Below are 27,135 nucleotides of genomic sequence, written 5' to 3'. Positions count from 1 at the left end.
GAATTATGCCACAGCACATTTGGTGTCTGTAGACTGAGATGTCCTACAATGAGACCTCCGAATGCAGAGAGCTCAAATACCTTTTCATTCAACCAGATTTATTACATTACTTTTTCTCTTTCACAAGTTTAAATTCAGAGTTATGCTCTAGATTTCCAAATTGGTAGGAAGGCTTAGCCATTTCGAACTGAAAAGCCCATCAATCTGCAATTCCCATGTGGCTGGAGCAAAATCTTGTTTATTGTGCATTACCTGGCAGATCCTTGATCAAGGACAACTGAAAACCAGTTTATATTATATTGAATTTTTTTCAGATCTTCCCATTACATAAACTATCATCACAGATTGTTATTAAGAAACATGAGAACCTTGATGCTCAAACACACTATACAATCGCTGCTGTGAAATACACCCTTCTCTATTTTGCGTTTTCTGCTTCTCCCACAGTATTTCCAATTTAGGGGTAAAAATTCTCAAATCTGAGTTTCTAATTCAGAATCTTCGATTTCATTGTCAGTAGCAAGCATTAAATATTAACTATACTGTGTCTTCATGCTCTGTGCTTAAACTAAGAATTTAGCACTTTATTTTTCATTATATTAAATTCTGTGTCAAAAGATAAGCTGCTACTAATTTCAATAAATTCCCTTCCAAATTCTAACTAATCTATAAGTTTTCATGGAAAAAGATTAAGACTCTTCTTAAGAAGCCTAAATACGGATACTACAAGACTTCTATTTTTTATAAGCAGACTTAGTGACATAAGGAAACCCTCCAACTCAATCACATTCAAGAATCCTTTCCTCTCAGCTCCCAGTTCACTCTACTTTCACTTTAACAACTGTTTCATTTCCCCACATATGTATTCAGATGTCCCTGTTCACAATAAACCATTTTGCTGCTCTTTCTAAAAACAATAAATGCGATAAATTGTTCTGATAGTAGTAGGCAAACAGACTGCTGGAACAGTTCATACACTGAGCTGCACCCTGAAGAAGAGGAACAAGTAGAATTAATCAGAGATGCTACATAAAAGAAGAGTTGCAACTGATGGTCATAGTATTTATCTCCTCCTGAATTTCATGACTTACTAACACATTGCTCTTAGAGAAATTAAATTATTCCTATTAAGCTGTCCACAACAGCCCTCACTTGATCTGAATTTTTAAAGGTACTAGTAATACCTCAATGTAGACCTTAGCTTCTCATGGTAAGCATCTTATAACTCATTTTACTAATTCTCTTTGCTCTTTTAGCTAATTCCAGAAAATGAAGCTAATTCCCATTGGTTAACAAAACAAGCTAATCAAACCCAGCATCATAGATTAATACAAATCTACAGACATATTCAGATACTCTAAATTTTGAGTGAGCCAATCATATAAAATACACTGATCAAATGAACTTCATTCTAAAGGAAAACAATCAGATGTTTGAACAAACTAAGAAGATGTTAATTCAACTTGCTATTCAAATAAAGTCAATATTTCAATAACTGAAAGCAGTTCAACAATATAATTGTTTTCAGTCAGCACCTTTTTTATCCTGAAATGTTTCAGCAGTGATCCCCCACCCTCTGCCAACAAAAACACTGGACAGAGTCATCTTGAATGTGGCACTGGACTTACATTGAACGCATTAAGATTAGATAGCATTGAAAGCTTACATGAAGATGCAAAAGAAAAGACAACTGGTGAAAAAACCCCTTCTTTTGGTGAAAGTGGTACATATGCTGTATTACTTACCATTTTAGCTAAAGAAAATGTAATAATCAAATAATAGCATACTAAAGGCCACAATTAAATGATATTGACTTGATAGGATAGAATTGGAGAGATCCACATACTACAATGCAATGCTACACAACCATACATACCATCAAGTAGAAGGAAGTTGTAGCTTACTTATTAAACTCTGCTTTTCCCTGTTTTACAATGAACATACTTTTCCCTCACCAACAGGCCATCAGCATATGTTATGAGTAACCAACCATAAGCAAATCAGGTCGACATTTCAAGCAATATCCATTTATGTGGTGAGTGAAAGGAATCTTTCTCCCAATAACACAAACCCTCATTCTGCAGCTGAGTGTGGAAATGGAAGTCCACTACCTGAACACCTAAGATCTTCTCTTTACCCAGCAGAAAAGCAACAAGCCTGACTTAAATTATGGCAGTCACTATACATACAGTATACGTGGTTAGCAAGTTGAAGCACTTCTAAAAACAAGTCTAATCTTGTGGAGAGAAAGATCATTTGACAGCAGGAACTGTAAACAGTTCTACCACATATATACACTGAAGGGGTGAATATCAGACATCTGCAGGTAGAGGATATAGGGGGGAAGAGAGAGGGAAAAGGAAAACTAACACATACTTGAAGAGTATGCTGGGTTTTCCTCCTGCTTAGCAGAAGTCTTATACAGAACAACCGTCTCAACAAATCCCACAGTGCTAACTCCTGTCCTACTTGTAATCAAAACCCCACTGCTAAACGTTCTGCTAAAAGGCCAAGACTTGACTTGACACAGAATCAGATGAAATTAATTTAGCTTGTCTGGGACGAAACAGGTTAAAGAACATTCCTGAAGGTTGGTAAACTCACTGGCAAGCAACTGTTCAAAATTTCAGAGGCAGCAAAGGGACTAAAATCTAGAGGAATGATGAACACTTACATCACTTAGCTTCCTAAGAGATGCAAGCAGATCATCCCAATTATTCAAAAATTTTAGCAGTTTTGTCTTGCTTTTGCATTTTTCATTTATAAAAGAAGGGTTGAAAGATATAGTAATCTAAATATATTGACTTATTGAACTAAATCAGGCTACCTTTTGGATAATGCATATATTTTCTAACAGATTTCATATTCCTGGAGATAAAAGAAAGAATAGCATACCCTGATTATAACAATGCATGACCATTTTTTGAGTTCTTCACAGACTAAAATACTCAGCAAGTTGAACATACAAAAATATAGTTATCATTAAAGATCTTAACCCAAATGTGTCAAGTTCACATACATGAGTGCTCTTAGCAGACTGGCCTTTTAGACACAACACCAAAATGCCACTCAAAGCTAAGAAGAGAAGCTTAAGTTTAGTGTTATGTTTGGCAAAATAATTCTGTCCAATCAGCTGATGTGCAATCTGCAGAAAAATATTTCTCCATACCCCCTCTAGTGGTTCATCTATAGGTGAGATTTTAACAATCAAAACACAGGAATGGTTCCTAGAATATGAAGTGGCTTGTTCCAAGCTTTGCTGATCAACCTGAGAAGGGCTGTGAACTAAAAAAAATATTCTTTCGGTATGCCTATGCCTACACCAAGAAAATCTGTTCAGTCATGCAACAGAAATGGAAACCTGTGGCTAATATATTTTCTCATATCAAAAGAAAAAAGAAGAAAAAGAAAAAAAGAAGAAAAAGAAAAGAAGTGGTTTCTTTGGGCACAATGTACAAGCAGGCACTGATGTTTAAAGCATGTCACTTCTTTTGCTTACTGGTTGGAAGGAAGAGAAACATGGAAACATTTCTCAGAAGCCACCACGGCCTTCTGTCATCTCAGAGCTCTCCTTAAAACTTTTTTCCACAGTCTTGAATGCCCTATCCAGTAAAAAAAATCCTGCTCTCCTTCCCTTAGGAAATGAAAGGAACGGCTGGAAGCTGCTGAACTTGATGAGGCAGTAAAGAAAATGTTTACATTATTCTGATGCTAAATATCATGACACTTTAACCAACTTCAGCCAACCTTTTAAAAAGTACAACTAAAGGTTAGTCACTTGCTAAAAACTACATTACATAATAAATCATTAACAGCTACTGCTTCATATAAGCATTGCCTGTTAAATGACTTAAACGAGCTTTTCTATATTAGCAGTTATTTTCTAATCTTGCTTATCTTACAGTAAAAGAGAAACAATTTGTGTCATTTAAGGAAAAATCAGTTTAAAATACAGTCATTTTGATATAGTTAAGTTTTATTACACAATTTCTTAAGAAGATGGAAAATAAAAGGGTATTTAAACTATGGACAAAGTGTCCTCTTCTTACCATGACCTGGGACAGATACTGGATTATCACTGGTCTGTACTAGATATGAGCCGGCAGTATAGTCCTCATCTGTATCAGAGTCCTGAACTGGCTGGCTGGCATTATTACTTAATAACCACCTCTGGTTGTCATGGAGATTGGGTGATGGAGGAGGGGAGTGTAAATGTTCAGTAACTGATGGACTAGATGAGGAGGATGGCATGGGAGGACCTATAAAAAAATAAAAAGCATTTAAAATATGGGTCAAGATACCATATGAAAAACAAATAATTAATTTCTTGTATCAGCAAAAGATGAATATTCTACTTCAAAGAAAAAAAGATGGACAAAGAAAATATGACAATTGCCTGAAACAAACTGGTTTAAGTGTTTTAGAAACCATAACAAAATGCCATGAATTGATATTTCACTGAACAGTGTTTATCATACAGGATTGCTTCTTTCAGTAGGACACTCCTGTCTAAAATCTACTAGTGAAATAAAGTAATACAAATAAGCAGGCACAGAGACAGAGAAACAGGACCAGTTTTCCAAGCTCACACATACAGGGAAACTCACTGCTGTAAATTTCTACCACAGGAGTTACTCCGACAGAACTTTTAGTTTTCAGCAGTGTTTCTCAGACACATATGCTATTTAAAACCTATCAAAATGTTTCACCTGTCAAACTTGTGTCCATCTGCACAAGTTGTCTTAAAACGTGCATACACAATGACTACATCCCACTCCTGCATCTTGAAAGTATCTTAAAGTCATCATGGAGGAAGACAGATTTAAATAAAGCCTTAGAATATCATAACAATGCATTTAGTCCTTCAATGAAACAATAATTACACCAGAATGCAAGAGAGAAAGAATTACCTAATCTGCCCTGTGAATATATAGGTTCTTTATAGTCCTTAGGGAGCACAGATCTTACTCAGAGTAAGATTGCTGGACTACTTTTGAAATAAGTGTTGTTGCCTGTAGGTGGGGAATGTGCTAGAATATGAAGAAGCTATATTACATAATTTATGTTAGAACCAAAATTAGATTAATCTGCATGGTTATAATTCATAACTATAAATCTAAATTTAAATTAGAGGAAAAGGGCCTTTTTTTCATCATATAATGATTTGGTTTTATGGCACTTAGTAGTATAGTTATGCTGCAGAGGTGCTGTGCTTCTCAATGTTAATAAATCATACTGGCACCAGTAGCTTGAATTACCTTCCCTCCACCTCCCTTGTACACTGCTAGAATCATGCTAATTATTACATTTTTTTATTTCACATTCAGTTTATACCATCATATAGTATCTTAAATGTCTCTAAAACATGTTGCTAAGTCCTTACCAACTGGCTTTCCTGGGAAGAAACCTATGACAGCCTGACCACAAACTATTTACTTAATACCTCCACATATCAGTTACCCCTTCTCGTAGTGAATAGCACATATTATTATAATTTAAGATGGAGGCATGGTCCTGGAAGGAAAGTGAGCACTTACTATTAGTCAAGCAACTCCTGTGTAAAACCCAAGGTTTACAATCAGGGAAATAAAAAGTATGGGGGAATGACATTTTACAGGGCTCAACTTGTGAATTTAGAAGTAGGGAATGGGCACATTTTGTAGTTTGAGATAAAATGCCAATAGGTTTTCTTGCTACACCTTGATTTTTCACATTTCTTGCTTCAGTAACCTGAATTTGTGATTATTTCTTGATGGAATATTTAATGCATTATTTATGATAAAGTGATTTAGGTAGTTGTTATATTTCATTTTTTGAACGGTTCCAATAAAAAAAAGGGGGTTTTGTAATATTTATTTTTTATCTTGGAATAAACCTCTTTTACTTGCTTTTGACGTCTCTTAGAGGAGAGCTACAGTAATAAGTTCCAGATATATACGTACTGTCTGAAGCAAGTCAACATTTCAGTAATATCCTTGGACTTTATATATAACACTTCTCAATATGCTTCCTTTCTCCTTCTCAATTTACACTCATTACCTTTCAGGCATAACAGAGCCTTGATTGCACAAATCATAATCAGACAAAATACCATGCTGCCTGAAAATGTGTCGTGTCCAAGGTTCCTTAATTGTTTTGTAAACTCCCTCATTTATTCAAATCTATTAATTGTCTCAGTGCTACATGGCTAGCTGACACTGCACTGCACTGATGAGTAGCCATCCGGAACATGCACCACTTGGGTGCCCTGGCTTACTGAATTTCTCAGTTCAGAAAACACTGTGTGTCAGGTGTGGGGTGGAAGTGCAAGGGTATTAGCAAAGCTCCCACCACTACACTCAGCAGGGACAGATCTCTGCTACAGCAAAAATCAGTTGATTATGGCTGTAACATCGCCAGGAAGTTATGCAATTTTTTATAAATAAACCTAATTCTAGCAGACAGGTCTTACAATTGTTGAATCATTTAGGCTGGAAAAGAACTTTAAGATCATTGAGTCAAACCTTTAACACTCAGCATCGCCAAGTCTACCACTAAACCATGCCCCTAAATGCCACCTCTACACGTCTGTAAAACACCTCCAGGAATAGAGACTCAACTACTTTCCTGGGCAGCCTGTTCCAAGTTGTGATCACCCTTCAAGTGAAGAAATTTTTCCTAATATTCAAGCTAAACTTTCCTGACACACTCATGTTCAGCTAGCAGTCAACCAGCATCTCCAGGTCCTTTCCTGCCAGACAGCTTTCTAGCCACTCTTCTCCGAGCCTGTAGCATTCCATGGAGTTGTGACCCAAGCACAGGACCCAGAACCTGGCCGTGTTGAACCTCCTACAATTGGTCTCAGCCCATTGATCCAGCCTGTCCAACTCCCTCTGCGGAACCTTCTACCCCCTGCAGACCAACATTCCTGCCCAACTTGGTGTAATCTGTGAGCTGAATGAGGGCACACTTGATCTCCTCCAGATCATTGATAAAAAATGTAAACAGGACTAGCCTCAGTACTGAGCCCTGAGGAACTCTACTGACAAGCCACCAGCAGAGGGCAATTCCATTTACCACCACCTCTCTGGACCTGCCCATCCAGTCTGATTTAACCCAGTAAGGAGGACACCTGGCCACACCATGGGAAGCCAGGTTCTCCAAAAGAATATCGTGGGAGAAAGTGTCAAGAACTTTAAGTTTTGGTAGACAGCATCCACAGCCTTTCCCTCATCCACTAAGTGGGTCAGTTTGTCACAGAAGCAGACCGGGTTGGTCAGGCAGAACCTGCCTTTTGTAAACACCTGCTGGCTGGGTCTGATCCTGTTTGTCCTGTACACGTTGCATGATGGCACTTGAGATGATCTGCTCCATGACCTTGCCTGGCACTGAGGTCAGGCTGACAGGTCTCAACTTCCCTGGAAGCTCCTTCTGGCCCTTCCTGTAGGTAAGTGTCACGTTATCCAACTTCCATTCACCTGGGACATCCACATTTAATCAGGGCTGCTGGTAAATGACTGGAGGTGGCTTGCTGAGCTCTTCTGCCAGCTCCCTTAGTACCCCTGGGTTGAGCCCCATAGACCTGTGGGTGTCTAAGTTGCATAGCTGACTAATTCTTGGATTACAGGGGCTTTGTTCTGCTCCCTGTCCCTGGCTCCCAGCTCAAGGGGCTGGGAATCTTGAGGCCAACTGGTCTTACTCTTAAAGACTGAGGCAAAGAAGGTATTAAGTTACCTCAGATTCTTCCTTATTCTTCATCACTGTATATTTTCCCCCTTCACCAATAAAGGATGGCTATTCTCCCTAGCCCTACTTTTGTTGCTTTCTTGTCACAAAGTTACATGGTCTGCAGAGAAAAGGGAGCCAGCCATATAATATGAGCCAATTTTTCACAAGAACCCTAGGCCAACCAGCTGGGACACCTATTTCTGTACAACTTCATCCAGAACTGGCAGATTTTTGCAGTGAGCTCCTCTTTGATTCCAAGTGAAAAAAGAGATAGCTATCTATACTGCCATTTATAGAATAAGCTACACATTAAGAAAAAAAAAATACTTAACACACTTTCTAGAGGAATTGTAAATGATGTGCATATTCCCCTCCAATTCTTTTTTACATTGAATGAAAGGCATTTAAAAATATTTGGCAATATTCCCTCTTGAAGTCCTAACAAACTAATTTATGAATCATAAAAATAATTAAGTATGACAAAAGCCAATTAGATTGATTGTAACACTTTTTCCATACAGCTTAGAAGCATATAATACTAAGAACAGCTCATTCTAAGAAAACCCACAAAAGCACTACTTCTGATTTTCTCCCCATTCTGCTTCTTTTGGTATCCACCTAGCAAAACATTTGGTTGTTTTGCTTTGACTTTCTTGCTTGTATTTTATAAAAGCAAAAGTTCTTGCTTTTAATATGTGAATTTGATTCAACAGTAAGATATTTTTCACAGGCAAATATACTGGACTTAAGAGTACTTAAATCTCATGTTTTATGTCAGTTATGAGGAAAAACATACTTTATTTTTTTGCTATTTTTATAATTGAAAACATATGACTTTAAATGATCTTTCTGTACTTCAAAAAAACTATGTTAAAATGCAAAATATAGCCAAACTCCAGCAAGAACAGATTCGATATAGCAGTATGTGAAGAGATGAATACATTTGCTAAGGATATGAGTCCCAAACAAAGTAAAACACAAAGAAAATAGGTTGTAAGAAGAACATTGAAAAATAAATATACCTGAGCTAATAATGGTTACATTAAATACATATGTACAAAGTAATTATGTTAAAAAACCCAAACCTGCAGTGTTCTCTGCCATGATCAGCACTGATTTAAAACACGGTACAAATTAAAAATTGGAAGCAGAACTGATGCCACATATCGAAAAGCTCAAAGGGAAAAGTATGCTAAGTGCAACCCATAAAAAAGATAGCAAATAAACAATTTTATTTAGGGGAAAGATTGTTGCAGGAGAAGACTGCAACAATGGACTGGTAGTAATGTACAGGAATTTCTGTTTTAAGTATATTAAGGCTTAACTAAGTCTAAAGCTGAGCCTCTGTCAGTTGGTGCTGCCCAACACCACCAACTGGGTATCAGGGCAGGGAAAGAGAATGGGGCTGCTGCAGAGGAAGGACTGAGGGCAGAGCAGGGCAGAGCTGTGCCTTCAACCCCAGACCCTCAGGCACTTCAACCTGGCCACAACCCCCACTTCACAGTTATGCAGAAGTTGCCTTTCCTTAAAAAAAGTAAAAGAAAGAAGATATTGGCAGCATTTAAGCTTATTTACATGGTATTACAAAGAATGAACCCAACAACTGCTCACCTTTCATCCTCTATAGGTCACCAGTTGCTAGAGAAACACTGCTTCAACACCACCAATAAGTGCCTGGATGAACTGCATCTCCACTAGATGTATTTTAGAGAAAGTAGTGCTAGACACTTTTAGAAAATGGCATTTAGGAGAAAAGTAGGATAGGAGAGAAGCAGTAGTAATGACCTCCTGCTTTGCAGGGTGGGCAGGCTGAAATAGATGACCCAAAGTCTCTGAGGAGCCTTAAAACACGTGCACTTATGAAATCTTCCCACTAGATTCAAACTCAAAGCAGAGAGACTTTGGTGGCCATGATACTAAGAAGAAAGAAAAAAAAACTTGTTTATTTTCTATTCTTATTATAAACCAAATTTTTCTGACTATAATTCATGAAAAAATGAAAACTTTCCTGAGCTGAAATATGATCTTAAAAATGTGTAGTTTTCGTTGCTTCATGAATTTCTTTAATGCTGAACTGTTGTTCATCTATCTAGACTGTCCCTAAAATCCTGGCATTATCAACTTATTTCCATAAGATGCATTGCAAGTTACGTACTTTGAAAAAGTAATTTCACTATAAAAATTTGAAGGGCCATTATTTTCATCTCAATCAGGTTGCATAAATCCTATACCCAACTTCTGTACAACTTCTGATGACTGCTTAAAGCAATACAACAGCAGACAGCTCTGTTTAGGCTGTTTAGCTATGGCAGAACAGTGCATTTTTCCATTCACAGTGTTGGCAGTCCTGGTCACTGAGACTGAAGGAAAAAAAATTCCTCTATCTACATCCCAAGCACACAGAAGGAGAGTCTTATTTTGAAGTGGTAAAGAGATTTTTATTGACTTCAGTGTCAATAAGAAATTTGTATTAAATTACAATTTGCAAAGCAGATATCTCTCTACTGAAATTAATGAGATTTTTGCTGGTGAGTTAACGGAAATGAAGATTTCATGTTACATTAAATGGCACTACTATGTCATATAAACCCAAACCCAGACCCCACACTGTGGAAAAACATGTTATATATATAATGGATCACTAAGAATAGCTATATATCTCTATTTTGTACTTTGCTGCTCACAACAGGACAAGGCAGGTTGCTGTTTGGTTTTTTTTTTTTTGTTGGTTTTGTTTTGTTTTCAGGTTTTTTTTGTTTAAATAAAACAGTTTAAGGATCTTGTAAAACTTGGATGAGACAGGCAGTGGTTTTTGAAGGTCAGAAATAACATGTCTTCTGGCTAAATTAATTAGAAACCAAAACACTTTCAAACATGAAGGACACTTACAAGGCTTCTGAATCAAGCTGAGATGACTCTTTGCAATCTGTTCTAAGGCTTCCCAGTGTGCTGAAAGCTGTACACACTCTTGTTAAAAAGGGCACCTATACCCTCCTAACAAGTTTACTGACTGCATCCCAAAATTTCCATTTCTAGTGTATCACATATATTGACCCAAAAAAGCCCCAAGCCCCTGCACCTGGTATGTACAACCAACCCTTAACGACTGCGTTTTGGACCTTTTCATCTCTGCATATAAACCAGTAAGTTAGTAACAAGTGAGTTTTAATTTTAAACTATTTTTTCATTATGGATTTCCTGTATGCTCTCCAACCTGTATGACTTGGCATTGGCATTTATCTCTCTGCTGGATCCTGCAGCCTTCTGTAGCCAACCTGCAGCGACAGTTATCTCTTAATTAATACTCTACATGCAAATGGAACTACCAAAAAGTGCTGTTGTACAGCACTTTTTTTTTCTCTGTAAGAACAATTATTTATAACCAACATGGTTCTCTTTCTGTGTTTATACCAGAGCTGACCACTGTAGTACCTACTGTGAAGACCTCCCCAAGGAAATACATGCATTGACAGACTTCCAAATATACACACACATATAAATAAAACTGTATGAATCCATCTACAGTGAAAAACATTGCAGTGAGAAGAAATTACACGCCAAGAACTCTTTTAAAAATAAATGCTTTCAAATGCACAGAAATGATGCTTGTGATCTATTGTGGATTTTCCATTTGTGTTTTGCTTTGTTTGTAAGCATAATGGATAATGACCCTTCTACCTATGAACTGGGAGGTGTACTTTTGAAGTTTCAAATCCTTCTGAGTGCTGATGAACTGTGCCTTCATGTCAGATGCAAACTTTAAACACAAATGACACTTATTTTTCCTGTATTTCCTCAAAAAGTTAGCACTTCTAAACAAAACAGATGTATTATATTGACATGTATTCTAACTTACAAAGTTGCAACTACTTCTATAGACTGTGAAAGCTAAGACTGTACAAAACCATAATCAAAGGATATTGATTTGAAAAACAAAATTAATCTATTAGAGAGCAAGACAAATAATGGCCTGAAATATGGTAATTTGCCTTTTTTTTTTTCCTCTTGGAAGTATAGTACAATAATCAGACTCTGTAATATAAAACTGGCAATTATCTTCTAAAAAAGAGAAAGATTTCTTAAGAAAAATGGTTATGCCTTAGAACTGACACACATTTCTGAAGCAAACACTTCATGTTTTGAAGCATTTTGGTTGTTTCAAAAAGTTAACAGCTGCTGCTCAGCAGATTGTTAAATGAAAAGGAGTGCCCTGTTTTTACAGGGGTCAGACTGCATGACCACAACAGCTCCATCTTCAGTCCTGAGTTCAGGCAGTGCTCATTTTTGCTTTAAATGGGAGTTTTGTCTGTAAAGAAATTGCAGAATCTGAGCCTTAACTAACAGAGTATCCTAAACAAAATACACAGATCTTTCTTCTTACTACAGAAAAAAATCTATTTTACTATTATTATTTTCAAAAAGAATGACCTTATAAATTCAGAGTCAGGCGTAGAGCAAAGGTCCGCTCACCTAGGCACAAAGTCCATAAGCTGAACCAAAACCTCAAGGATCTCTAGCTCCAGGGTTTATTTTTTTAGGAGCTACTCTGCTGAGCTCAACTGAATCTTCCAGTTTATTTCCCCCAATATTAATTAAAAGTACACATGAAAAATACTGGAAGGGAACAGAGAGCTATTCCCAGAAGACTGAAAATCTTCATTCTACTCAGAAAATCATGTCAAGTGATAGGTCTCTATTTTTAGAAAAACATTCAACTTTTTTGGGGGGTTGGGGGCGCAGTTTTGGACAGAAGCAAGCTGAAATCAACGCCAGATTGCAAAATATTCCGATTAACTCCTATCTTCACTTGAGACGTAGATGTTCTCACGTGAAAATGTCACTTCTCCACTTAGAGCATCTGCTGGGACTCAGACTCCTCTGCCTTGTGATGGGAGTCTCATACAGCACAGCCAGGACAAGGAGACACCTGCTCAGCCACCAACCCGGCTGTACAAGTGCCACACTTGCAGTTTTGGCCCAGCCAAGTGCCACTTGCAACCAACTTGTGGGCCCTGGCAGCCAGCACACAGCCCTGGTAGCTGCAGCATCAGAGCCAGAAGGTCTCCAAGGGCCCGCAGCACTTGGACTGTGCATGCAGGGAAGCTCCTTGGGTCCCCATCTGGCTCCTGTGTAACCTGGCCCAAACCTGGCCTTTTCCTACCACAGCATTTGGTGCCTGCTGAAGCACAGTCAAGAGGCAGAGGTGCATGGTTGCTCCACATGCAGGCACACATGCATAGCTTTGCATCTGAGCAATGCAAAAGGCACCCGTGCATGGCCAAGCACTTCTGCCTCAGTAAGAGCCCTCCTGGGCTGTGCACACCTGCCTGGGGCTACTGCTTCGCTGACCGCTACACGGGGGCAGGGGCAGGGCAGGAGAGATCTCAGGCAGGGGGAACGCGCAGCCAGGCGCTCTCCCTACTCGCTACTCATCGATTCACACGCAAACCAAACTAAGCATTACACAGTGCTGTGAGAAAGAAACCAGCCCTTCTCAAAAGCCTGCCAGGATTTTCATGTTCAAAACACCCATACTATAAACACGCCACAGACACAAGCTAAAACCAGGAAAAAAACCCACCAGGGTTCTTTCTTTTTCCTGCATTTCCAGAAATGGAACCAAGCATCAAAAATGGAGCAGCTGGCAGATACTATAATCAATGCAGCAAGGTTAGCCACTCTGAGTCTGTCTTATATTCACTCAGCAATGATGCTGAAGTGTTTACCAAGTTTCCACTCTCAATCCTGACCTTTGTAAAAGACTGTGATTTTTCTGGATGCTGATACTTTTTCAGATGACAATTCATAAAGAGTAATCACCTATAAAAGCAACCTTTGAAGAAATGCTTCTTTGTTCTTCCTATCCATGACTTTTTATTATTAGAGGTGAAATGGATTGAGCCATGTCACATCTGGTTTATCATTCTTCCAACATAATTCAGTGGTACTCGATGCACTTTGTATTTTCACAGTTGCTTTGGGCTAAATTAGGGGGAGCAGAAAATGTCTTTTTTGAACAGGACAGGAAATGCATCTTGAAGAACATCAGACAACATGAAAGTTTTTTTGCAAGGGAGTGGGAGAGAGGCTTCTTAATGAGGAAATAAACCTTCTGAGAATGATTCACAAATCATTCAGTTTTTAGAATCAGGTAATTTCCCACTCTCATTCCTCCCACTCCTGTAAGAAGCAGCTTAAAGAGGAGTGAAATCAAATACTAATTAACTAAATTTGATTTTCTTAATTCTACTGGGTCCTATATGAGGAAAGTAGTCTAAGCAATGACAGGGATACCAGTTTTGTCTCCTTTTGCTACCAGTGTGGCCACTGCCTTGCAGCCTGCCATAAAGGGAACAACATCTTTGAAAAAAGCATCCAGAGAACTTCTTAATGACATCAAATTGCTTATGCTTGCAGACCACAGAATATGACTAGTTTTCTCAGAAGGAAACATAGCAATTTAAAGAGATTTTGATAGATGTGAACAAAGAGGAACAAACTGCTGAAAAAGAGTTCTATCAGCCTTGCTTACAAAAATAATCCTATTTTTTATTATTCACAAGAATCACAGAATATTCTGATTGAAAGGAACCTACAAGGATCACCAAGCCTATCTCAAGTAAATGGGGATCAAACCCATGACCTTGGCCTTATTAGCACCATGCTCTAACCAATTAGTTCTTTTATTGTGGTTATTTATATCCCTGTGAGCTGCATTTTTTGCATTCTAGCTATTTCAAAAGACCAGACCTGTGGCATTGCAAACGAAGATGAGAAGAAGGAAGGATACAATGATTGTTGTCACCTTCACCAGCTTCTGACTGCCAGCTGCCCCAGCCAGTGACACATGGTCCCCTGTGAGCTCTGTGTGCCTCCCAGCACGGCTCTGCAGGGACCAGCACAATGCCGAGCAGGCACCAGAGTGAGCAGCACTACTGCCAGAGCCTTTCATGCTGCTGCTGCCTGCCTTCTCCCAATAAACTGAGGCAAACCAATAAAATGTCCCATAACACTCATGCCTACAAAAGCACGCATTTAGCGATAAGAAAGGAGAAAGCAATCCTGCCAAGGAAACATCAAACTTACCCAACCAGCAGTGAACTCTGGAACGGCCTGAAGGTAACACCACCAAAATAGGTATTCTTGTTAGTTCCTTGCTGCTTCATTATCAAAAGCCCTTCCCTTCCTGCAGCACTTTCAAGTTCTATTTCTTGTTAGGGCTTTTTTCTGCTACATTAAGTGTAACTCCTTAACAAAGGAATTTTGGGGAGGGGAGGAATTAGAGAATTACCAGAAAATTGACTGTTGTCTCACACAGTACCACTCTCACAAGCAATGGGACATTTACTGGACATTGATGTCTCATTACATCTAGTATGTAATTTATTTCTCTGCTGGAAGAGAACTTATCAGTTTTGCCCATGTGGAGAAAATGTTTCTACTTTAGAAACAAATAGACCACCACAGGCAAGAAGCTGGAAAGCTTAAATGAAAACCCACTGCATGATCACTGAAGTCAGCTCGCTACCAAAGCTGCTAAGGCAGCAGTGTTGAAATGGGACGGAGTCTGGGGCCAGATTTTTGATAAAGCCTCATTGAGGGATTATTTAGAAAACTGAGAACAGAAAAATCTATAAGGTACTGAGAACTGAGAGAAAGCTGGACTCTGTATTTAGGTGTCTCTGGAAATTCAGCATTAAACAAAAACCCCACAAAGTCCCTTATTTTTGCCTGAAGATATAGGCAATAATGTATTAGCTGATGAGAAAATTTTGTGAAGAACTACAAAGTTGCATATTTTAGTCATTCTTCCACTGTAAGAAATTATTGCTATCTAAAATACAATATATTTTGACTAGCATATAAACCTTTTGTTTAGCTTTTATTTTTTTAACATTTTATCTGCGTTTATACTTGACAGGACTGGATAAGTGCGCTAGCAATATGTATAATTTAATACGATAAATTTCAAATAGTGTTAGTTACCCATTGAAGTTCAAAAGAATACAGACTTAGCAATTCTTAAATAAATATACAAACCCCTCACATTAGCCTAGGTGGGTCACAAAATGCTAAATGGAGTTGAAAAAAACACCTTTGGCCTCAGACTAAACACAGAAAATTTCAGTCCAAGAGTGCTTTTCATAAAGTTATGAGCTAATGAACAGAAGGGCATTCTAATAATGTTTCATGAAATATTAGCTATGAAATCCAGCAGTAATATCATAATCTTTATTTCTTTGCCAACTCGACCACTTCAGAATAGTAAAAACCGAAGGAAAGTAAACCACACAAGTAACTGTGAAGAGGTTTTATGTCAAAGAAAATAAAAAAGGACCAAAAGATTGGGAGGAAATTCCAAAATAAAAAAAAAAAACTTGTTTATGCTTGAGTGCAGCCATGGGTAACAAACCCTCTTTACCAAGCTGCTTCCAGAATCCTTGGGCCTTGGTCCAGGGACAAGGGACACGCCAGCTGGGCCATCCATATCTGCCAGCAGGCAGAGGTTATCCATCTCTTTGAAAAGGGATGAAAGGAAAGTGCTGCGTGAGTGCTCTGCAAACTCTGAAACAACTGCTCTCCAGCTAAACAGTAGGATTGCCAACAGAAAATGTACAAGTCTCTGAGTTCCAGAAAAAAAAATTATTAATGTTGATGTATTCTACTTTCAAGATTCCCCCCTCATTACCAGTAAAAGCTGCCGGATAAAAACCAGTTATTACACAGAAAGCATTTAGAACAATGGTCTGGAAGTCCAGTCCTGTAAAACTACAATTCCCCACACATATTATGGCACATGCTTTCCAAGACTATCCACGCCTTCCACCAACCTTCACAAATGTCTAGTGCCAAAACATCTACCAAAGTACTTACTGATAAGAAAAGACATTAACAAATTTCTTACTTGACTAGATTTTTTTCCCCTCTGAAACAGACACTTTTAACAGGTTCTTGGCCAAGATTACATTTGTATTCACACAATGCCTCTTTTATGAAAAGATGTAATGCAACCAATTATGAGAGCAGCTCCTGAAAAACCCAGCTAATGGCTTGACTTGGTCTGCATTCATATCAACACAAAATAACTACTTTTATACAATGCTTGATAATGCGGCACCATGTAAGGAAGAGATTATGCAGCAACACTTAAAAGATGCTCATTCTGAAAGGATCAGACCTTACAAAATACAATTTTATAAGCATGGAGAAAAGAAGAAACACAGAACTGAAATAATGTTTACCCACATTTCACTAATTTTGTTCTTTGGCATGTTAATGCCTAACACATGCAGATTTCTGGTGCAGTTGCTGTTACTACATATAACTTAAATTAACCTCCTACACTTGAAATGTCATGATTTCTACATGAAGAGATAAAGGAATAGTCTTAGCTCTCTTGCTCAGTTATCTGAGACACCTTTTTTTTTGTGATTTGTTTGTATTTGTTATTTATCTTTGAGATATTTGGTAGTGCTTCAAATATTCATTCTTTACATGTTTTCTGATGCAGTTACCATTCATTTCTAAGCAGTTAGAGCCTGCAAAGTCAATTCTTGGTCAGAATCTTTACATGCACAAGCAGAAAACAAACCACGGGATACTTCAAAGTCAGATCCTGCGACTAGAGGAGGCTGTTAATCAATGCAGTTTAATACAAATCCCTCTGTCTCACTGATGTTAAGATTATGCGTGCTGAGGTGAGCAGGCAGGGATATTAAGAACCATACACAAATTTATTCTGAATAAAAATGATTCATCAGCCCATAACATTTATCAGCCTATACAAACTCTCAGGAATCCAACTTTCACTGCAAGTGTCTTTTTGTATCTATTTACTTCAGAAGATGTGGTATGAACGATAGCATAATAAGTTTTACTATGTTTCAGGCATTAGTGACTCATACATCATTCCATTTGAAAGAAATCCTAACATGCAGTACGATATGTTACTGCAGCTGCTCCATGGGAATAACGGCATATCCACTTGGAAGGAAAATACATTTATGAAAATGCCTGATTAGCAGAAAACAATTCATTACAAACAACAATACCCAACTACTTTTTTGATGTTTTTATGGTCACAGTCTCTTTTCATGGAATCTATTGAATTAAATGCATTCACCTCTTCCCCTCCCATCCCCAGCTCAAAATAGTCTTCATTGATGTTATCCATAAAAACCAAACGAAAAAACATCCTTTGAAGGAGGGGCTGTCATGTGAGTTGAATATAAAGTTACTGGACAGAGTGCATCAAATTATCTTCTTACTTCAGACATCTCCTACCAGGATCCCAGTTTGAGGGCAGAAATGCATGTTCTCTCTCTGTTAGCTTTGCAAAATACTGTATTTTTATCTTGCATGCCTCCAATCCCCTGCAAAGGTTATGAACTGAATGCTGCAAATCCGGCTGGAAACAAACCTCTGAGAACTGCACAACGTTATGTGAAGCCAAGGCAGTGCCACCTGCACCTTTGACCCCCTAGAGACAAGACGTCCCAATATCTTGGCCTTCCCTTTTACAACTAAGGAAATCTCTACCTTCTTCCCTCTTACCTTTCCTTAGTCTTTTATTTACTTAATGAACACTCTTTATTTTTCCTCCCATCATAATTATAGTTTCAGACACCTTTTCTGTGACAAATTCATTAATTTATTCCACTAAAATTCCACTGAAAAAATTATCAAGACAAGAACATGTTGGCATGTTGATTGTAGCACTAGTTAATGAATTATGCCATTTAATGCAGAGCACTGGCATACTAAAATAAACGTAGAAATTATTTACAGCACTTTGGGACATGTACATAGGATAACATAAGGACACAAGTAATACTGGTAATGTCATTGCTTACTTTTCATGAAAGCAAACTCAAGACATGTTTAAAAAACAATGGGTTAAGTAGAGACAGTTGAGCAGTTCTTATGGGCTGTCCCACAACCACTCACTGAACCTGCAGACTCTTCAACACCAGAAGACACTCAGAACTACCTTTGTTCCCACCTGCTGCTGAAGAGGTATCTCAGATGGTATCCCCTACTTTGGGGCCATGTAAAGGTGACAAACCAGCAGAGACAGCAGCTAACCAGAGAAAAGACACTTGAATGTTTTGCTTGATTCAGGCCAGATTAAGTCTGGGTCTCCTGCCTTCCAGGTGAGTGCCCCAGCTAATGAGCCTGCAGCTAATAGCAGAGCAACTTGTTATCCCTCTTTTTTTTCATTAAAATCTCTGAAGAATTGTGTTTAGTTCCTCATCAAGATGAATGCCAAGCTTGCTAAATTTTTCATCACACTGAATTCTTGTTCTCCTGCCAGCCCTAGTTATGTGTGAACATTTCAGACTCCCTCAGGCATTTATTTTACTACAGAGTCCTGAAATACTTAAGTCTATTAAGACCTAAAATAAACAGGCAAAAAGGAGGAATCTGCTAGTTGTTCCTCCAGTCTACATTTTAAGTAGACAGTGCCTACACCAGTGAAGTTCAGAAATTATTCTCAGTGTCACCAGTGAAATGATGGTACATTTGGCAACACACGCATCAAGCCATGGCAGCTACCACAGTGGGGCTCAGCTCCACACCACAGCAGGAGCAGCACTGTGTGCAGGCTGTAAAGATCCAGCCAAATAGGGTGGATCCAGAAAAGCTGGATTTACTAAACACGCACACAATGGCTATTCTGCATGTGCATTACCTCTGGGTTTGTGCCCAACGGAGGCCCTGCCTGCTCCCTTGCTGCCAGGAAAAGAGGACAGCTGGGAGTAGACTATGACTGAAGAATAATTCACACTACTTGGCCTTGGTTACCCCCCTCACCAAAAGCCTTTCTGGAGCAGAAAGCGTCCTGGCTGTGAGCTAGACTGGCTTGCTGCTGTGCATTGAACAAGTGGGAGCTTGAGGAAAGGAGGCCAATCATCCAAAGACTTCAGCCAGGCCATTAAGGGCAGCAGACAACTGACTGAATTAACCACGGGGCTGCAAATCTTCCTGTCACATAGGCTATGAGCTGTGCCTCCCTAAACTCCCTGAGAGAACACTCAGAAAAAATTCTTTAAATAAATTATCTGGATTTTAAGTCACCTATTGAAATCATTTTATGGTCACTCCCAGTTTATCTGTGCATTCTGTAGCTGCTCTCTCCATAGGAGGTCTGAAAATAGACCAAGCTTTGGTGTTTATCTTGAGGTCTCTTGTAGCCATGATATTTTATGAAAAATCCTTTACTATGATTTTTCCTCATGAGAAGCTGAGGAGCCTCTGGAAAGAAATGTAAACAATTAACTATCTGCTGCTGTGGAATGCAACAGGTGCATCTGTGATTGGTGCATGCTGGTTGTTTCTAATTAATGGCCAATCACAGTCAGCTGGCTTGGACTCTCTGGGAGTCAGGAGTCTTTGTTATTCATTCCATTCCTGTTCTTTCTAGCCTTCTGATGAATCCTTTTCTCTCCATTCTTTAAGTGTAGTTTTAGTATATCATATCGGCCTTCTGAAACATGGAGTCAAGATTCACGTCTCTTCATTCGTCCCCATCTCCTCACACAAAGCATCGACCAGAGTCTCTTACTCACTACCAAGAGCAAACTCTAAGAGCACTTCCATCCACAATGCTCCATTATTATTACTATAGTCACTGGCATTATATACTTAGAAAGGAAATACAAATGGCCAATTTGTGGTCAGAAAACATCAAGCCTGATATCAGATCTAAAGATCAACATTGCTGTCTTACAGAAACTCCATGCAAGTGTAAAAAAGTATGTATGGATTACACAGTCTTATGTTGGATATGCTATGTACAAAGAAGGCAATGTTAGTACTAAATCAGCTGTTGTCAGTTGCTGGTATGCACAAATCAACAGCTCATGCCTGTCCCTGGCATATCCTCAGAAATTTCCCAAAGACCAGACCATCTTCTACATAATGCCTCTTATCATCCATACTTCCACTTTTCTAGGTTTTTTTGGTTGTGGTTTGTTTTTTTTTTGGGTTTTTTTTTTAAGTACTTTGTGGGTCTTTCTGTATCTATTTTGTTTGAAGCAAACTTTAAAAATCCTCTTGTTACACAGTTTCTCTCCTACACTTTTTCAAATTATTTTTATATAGATGTTAGTCCTTAGGAGACCAATGCTCAAGATCCCTGTAATGAACTAGATTTAACATGGCTGTAAATATATCTCTGTAATCCTGGCAGGTGATGCTGCCTAAAAGCACAATCTAAGATGAAAAGCCTCAAAGCTTTTTGTCATTCAGGCTTGTGAGGGATTTTTTTTTTCCTCAATACAAAATCTGACAGCAGGGTCTTACCAATGTCCAAGCAAACTGATATCCAAAGCTGATATCCAACTTGTTCCTTGCCCTGTTTATGATACTGCCAAAATACTTTGCCAAAGAGATCTTCCAGAAGGCAAAATCAAAACAATTTCCCTAGACATTATGAATACAGCGGGGAGAGATGTGGGGAAGTCTTCCTGAAACCTGTAATTCTGTAAAGTGCATGTATTTATCATTAAAAAAGTAGGGTTGGACTAGAACTTGGCCGTTCTTTTACACGCTATTTCCCTGTGCTAGTGAAGAATTACGATGGTACTTCAGTTTTCTGGTCTGTCCACAGTAATTTTCAAAAGTGAAAGAACAGGAACAAAATCACCATCAAGAGTTTTATGTGAATCCCACATAACAGTTCTCAGTTCTACAAGTAAATTTTTATTTTATCTTAGCCTGCCAAACTGTTTAAATTAAAATCACATCATGTTAGTTCCATGTATTACTTGTAATTCATTTTACCTCATTAACTAGTGATTTTTGCCCTGTTTTTCTCTCTCTTCACCTCACCTATTTTCAGCTTGACAAACTGAAAACATGCCAATACAAAAACTGTTTCTTCCTATAATTGGCAAAGTCTTTATGCATAACTGGAGAAATGCTGTAATACCAGTTAAAACAGACTCTTTTCTCATTCCTCCAATGCGAGCACAATGGCAGTATCAGCTTGAGTGGTGTGTCTGTGATGAATCAGATCTCATGCCCCTGAATGCCCATGGAAGAAGAAAAAGAGAATCAGTCATTTCTCCCACTGAGGAATGACAGGATGTGAAACACAGAGGAGAGTGAAGTTGGAGCATCAGAGCTGCCAGTTTTTCCATCACACGGGACTCTATAAAGGACCACAAAGCCTATTTCTGTGAGATAAAAACACAAGAACAATTTCTTGCTCTGCCTCCACGGACTGAGTGGGACAGAGCTGTCCTCAGCGGAGCTCTGCAGTGAAATCATGGCTACGCTTCCGCAGACACCTGAGAAGCTTTCCTGCTCTTTGCTTTCAAGAAGCAAAAGGACCTGCTGTCAAGGATTTCACCTGCCACATTCTTCTGTCTTACGGAGTGAGAACTCCACTTAAGCGCGTTAAGAACTCAGGAACTCGAGAGATTCAAAATTTAAGCCTAGTGTGACTAAAATTCATTTCCAAATCCCTAAAATCTGAATATATAATACAAACACTGAAACAGCTTTGTCCAAAGAAATGTTAGATTGTGACCCCAGAAGTATCCTTCAGTCACTTTTTTATTCAGCTTTGAATGGGAGCTGTGTAATGAGGAATGTCAAAAGAATATCCCCCCAAAATGAAATATGACAAAAGCTTCACTCGGAAACCACATATGGTGCTGTCACACATTTATAACCCGCGAGCTAAAATTTGTCTAATGTAATTTAAGACTGATAATTACTGATAGAGGACGTATGTGTTTTCAATAAAAAGAAATTGCCAGATTAAAAATACTGCTTCCTTTCTAGAGGACCATGGTTTGAAATAACATCTCAGACTTATATAACTGAAATAACAACTCTATAAATTTTCAGGATTTAAACTTTTTTTCTTTGTAAATGAAATCTTGCCCTTCCTTCAACTGTTTGCATCATTCTCTCAAACACAAGTAAGGGAAATGAAAATATACAAAATCAAACAAAGGAAAACATAATAGTATGTTACTTGCAAATAAGATCAGAAGACCTGCATTTTTAAAATCCAGCTTTTAATAACTGATCTGGTTTTAATTTATTATTAAAATTATTATTATGTTAGTGGAAACAAGAACTCTGCTACGGTGGGTGTTACAGAAGTATGGGAAAAAAGCCCCCAAATTTTTCTGTGAATGAAGTAAGAAATGGCTGGCACTAGACAGCATTCACCTGAGAGTGCAAAATGATAAGGGAGAATAACTGAATTACTAATGAACATCCCTCTCCACAGTGCCTTGTTACTCGAGGTCTCCAATGTGGCTAATGTGCTGCCAAATCCTAATACAGGTTCCAGAGAAGCTCCAGGGGAACAGCAACCTGCAAACCTGACATCTATACACTAGTGAAGTTAATAGAAACTATAATAGCAAAAAGACTAAGTGGGCCCTAAGTGGGGTCTAAGAAGAATCAAATTTCAGTTTTCATTAAGTGAAGCCTTAGAAAATTAACCCAATTCTTTGAATAGGTCAAACAAACATGTGAAACCAGTGATGCAGTCAATCAGTTTCAAAAAAGCTTTTAACAAGTACTTTACCAAAGGCTTTTAAAGGAACTAAGCACCCATGGCAAAACACAGGTCTCTGCACAGCAACATGACTGGTTAAAAGACATAACCAGAAATTAGGGGTAAATGGTCAAACCTGCATAGTGAAGGCAGCCTACTAGGGGAACACCACACAGATCTGCACTGGGATCTGCTCCCATTCCCATACCTGTAATTGACCTGGAAAGGTAACTGAGCACTGAAGCAACCAAGTTTGCAGATGATACCAATTTATTCATAGCAGTAAGGATGAGGGCAAGTGGTGAAGAATCACAGGACCTTATGAAATTGAGTGACTAGACAATGGAATGGTAAATTAAATTCAGTGTGGATAAGTGTAGAGTGATGCACATGGGAAAATATAACCTTAACTTCACATGTACAGTGATGGGCTCTGAGCTGAACATTATCACTCAGGAGTGAGACCTTGAGGTTACAATAAATAGTGCCATCAAAATGTCAGCTCAGTGCTCAGCTGCCAAAAGAAAGCAGCCCAAATATTAGGTATTGTTAGGAGCTGAACAGGAAGCAAAGCAGAGAACACAATTATGCCACTTTGTAATGTCACTCAGTTCATACACTGTCTCTTCTCCCAGTGATATGTTTCGGGACATGCTTCGTCACTGAGTATTTAGTGCTTACTTTTAAAAAAAATTGGAGCAAACCAGAAAGCATCTTAAAACAGAAGAGTGACCTGCAATTAGGGGTACAAAGACAGCAGTTTCAACACTATCTGCATCTCAGTTGCACAAGAGTTCTCTGTATCCAAAACTCAAGCAGAGGGTCTTCTACATACTTGCAGATAAACCATACAAAAAAAGAGATTACACACGAATTATGAATTACCCACATACAACCAATGAGCTCTATTATAAGGCATTGCTATACATCAAAAGCTTAGCTACTGCTAAGTGCACAAGCTTTACCCAGTACTTGAAATCCCTGGGAAAGGACAAGTTTGAAGATTTGCCTTCACTGTAGCAGCATACAACCAACTAAAATTCATTTTGCCATGTCATCTTGAAGCAACAAGGTTTAAGCCTTAAGGGTTGCTACAAGTGCCCACAAAAGGGTAAGTAAAACCAATTTAAACTAAAAATCTTCAAAGTCTTGTGTTACTCCCTGCTCTCTTTTCCTCATTTTCTTCCCCATCAGATAGCCTGCTCAAGATGCTGCTGGAACCAGTCTTTTGGTGCTTGACAACAGAAAATCACTTTTACCTACTGAGGTTCTGTAACAGGGAACAACTAAATTAAGTCTAGGCCTTCAGATTTCTTGCTAATCTCTACACATCTCTACTACAACATCTAGCTCTTGCTTTTATGAGAAAAGGCTTGTCTGTGTGCTAATGGACTGGTATTACCTGTATCTTTGTCGAATTTCATGAGCCACAACAATGTTCTGGTTTTTATTTGAATTGTTACACATCAGACACAAATTCTGTCTATCAGTAGCAGCTACCTATAGTGTACCCTCTACTTGCACAAAATACTGTCTATTTACTTCACATATTCCCAGTCTTGTGTATAGGAGAAATATACTCTCACCACAATTTATAACCAACCTTTACAGTAGCTTTGCCTATCATGTAATAGAATAAATAAAGAGAGAGAATACCTTGGCAGAAAAAGCAGCATTGTGATAATTGATTATTACCTAATTTTAAACTCACAAATGTATCAAATATGAACAGGAGTATTTTTCAACAAGAAATAAAGCCATGTGGGCTATTTAATTAGCTTAAACTGTTAGCTAAGAGTTGCTAACATATTTTAAAACAGACGAAGATTAAAATAACACATTTAAAACAGATCAAGATAAAAACTATTTTTTGCCTTCGTTTTAGCCCTACATTGCATTAAAAATCCCTTAGTGATTATTTCTGTTCAAATGTTACAGTGTTACACCATGAAATAAAGATTTTTTTTTTAATTCTTTTCCTACAGCTGTAATTTTCTACTGTTGAAGTAATTGAAGTTTCTTTCTTTTTTGAAGGCACTTTTCAATTTGTGCTGCCCAAGCATGTTTTAAAGACACATCATGAAGGACACTCAGCAGGATGAGATCTGGAAATATAAGTTATCTCAACTAACAAAATGCTTCTACAGGAATAAACAGTATTATTTTAATTAAAGTAGAATGAAGAACACAAAGTAAATATTAGCTGGTAGCAATGCACTAAAAATTTCAGTCACCACAAATAAATAACAGTCAATCCAACCTCTCACAGAAATGCCTTCAGCATTCTCAAGACAAGGCACAGAACTGGTGATGCTGTGACAGGATGCAGACTGAACTCAAGGGAGTTCAAGGCACATCACCTCACTAACTCAAGCTCCATGTCCATCTATTAGATGAGACAACATTTCAACAAGACTGCATGCACTTTAGTTGTCCAAAGAAAACCAAAATCAACCACCACCAACCAGGCAACCACCACCGTCTCTTTCTCTTCTGCTGCCCACAACAAATTAAGTGACTGTCTGTCTCCTAAGTGACAGAAGAAATATTAATTAATCACAGAATCCCTTGTATCACTAGATAAATAATTCTGTTGAGCCCATGTTGGTTTCAAAGGGCAGAGCTAAGTTGCTGCAGCTGCTGCCTTTGAGCACTGGCAATAGCACTGGGCAGCTAGAGATCACCGGCAGAACAGGTGAGCTACAAAACAGCAGCCTGCCCTTTAAAAGTCCTAAAGCACCCTGAAACTTTAATTCTTCATGCAGTTAGAAAACACTAAATAGATGAAGTTTACAGAAAGCCATTCTAACAGAATTCCTCATTACAGCTCTAATTACAAGCTTCTCTATAATGTACACCTGACAACATCGTGAAAAGCACTTTGCTTTAAAGGTCAGCAGAACTAAAAGAACAATTTGCTATTTATAGTAACAGGTGAACTTTTCTTATTTGGCTGCTTAAGCAGCCAACCCTTGAGTTGAATGTAATTAGGGAGGGGGTATTCAATTTACAGTATCCACAAGTAATGATAATTACACTGGTTCAAAAAAGCTGTTGGTAAGCATAAGAAACCCTCGTAATTACATCCCGTTTCCAAAATTACTTGAGCACTGTGAACTTGAAGCATTTCAGCAAATGAAGGCCAAGGCACATAAAGGAGAGCTACGGCGCTTTAAAAGCTACGCTGTTTAACATAATGAGCCGCCCGACCGGAGGGAGATCGCCGAACGCGCTCCGTAACTCACCCCGACAGCCCACGCCATCTCCTTCCTGCTCACAAACATCCATCAAGAAAAACATAAGCCGGCTCCCTCACTGCCTCCTTCCCATCCTTCGCCAGCATTGCTCAGCTCCCCTCGCAGAGTGGCCCCGGGAGCCAGCCCATGGAAGCGTGCCGGGCTCCGGGAGCCTGTCTCGGGCTCCGGTTGCCGATCCCGCCGCGCTCAGGAGAGCGCTGGAGCTGCGAGCGAGGAATCGCCGCCGCGTCCCCGCCGCCGGCAGCGCCGCGCGTGCGGCAGATCAGCGCGGTCAGCAGTCCGCCAGGACGAGGTGAAAAATAAACAAATAACCACGCTCACGGCAGCTGCGGCGATCGCTCTCCGGAAAATTATTCAGGCATTATGAGGGAGATGGTATTAAACGCTGCCACTTGCAGCTTCACGGCTCCCTGCGTATTCGCATCAGCCTGGGATGAGCACTTAAGGAGTATCATCAGAGAGCTTGCCCAGCTGAGCATCTTCCATTATGTTTTTGTCTTAAAAGGAGATAGCAGGAACCTCTCTGCCTGACAGGCAAAAGGCTTGTCATAATTCATTAATAACACAGCCTTGCTCAGGTTTCCTTCAATGAAATCAGGCAGGCATCCTATGAAGAAAATGCTGAGTGAACAACAGCTTCTCCAGACA

At 38.8% G+C, this 27,135-nt stretch overlaps 1 protein-coding gene across 1 annotated transcript in view; it reads right to left on the bottom strand.

Moving 5' to 3' along the window:
* Positions 1–27,135, bottom strand: part of TENM3 (teneurin transmembrane protein 3) — a 407,391-nt gene that overhangs the window by 166,125 nt on the left and 214,131 nt on the right. The window contains exon 6 of the mRNA XM_041479936.1: positions 4,050–4,259. Within this exon, the coding sequence (XP_041335870.1) occupies positions 4,050–4,259 (210 nt within the window). The remainder of the gene's footprint in view (positions 1–4,049; positions 4,260–27,135) is intronic.

The sequence above is a fragment of the Pyrgilauda ruficollis genome, unplaced genomic scaffold, assembly GCF_017590135.1.
Source record: "Pyrgilauda ruficollis isolate IOZ18807 unplaced genomic scaffold, ASM1759013v1 scaffold5, whole genome shotgun sequence".
NCBI lineage: Eukaryota > Metazoa > Chordata > Aves > Passeriformes > Passeridae > Pyrgilauda > Pyrgilauda ruficollis.
Note: the sequence above shows the minus strand (reverse complement) of the source record. Positions and strands in the feature narration are given on the sequence as shown.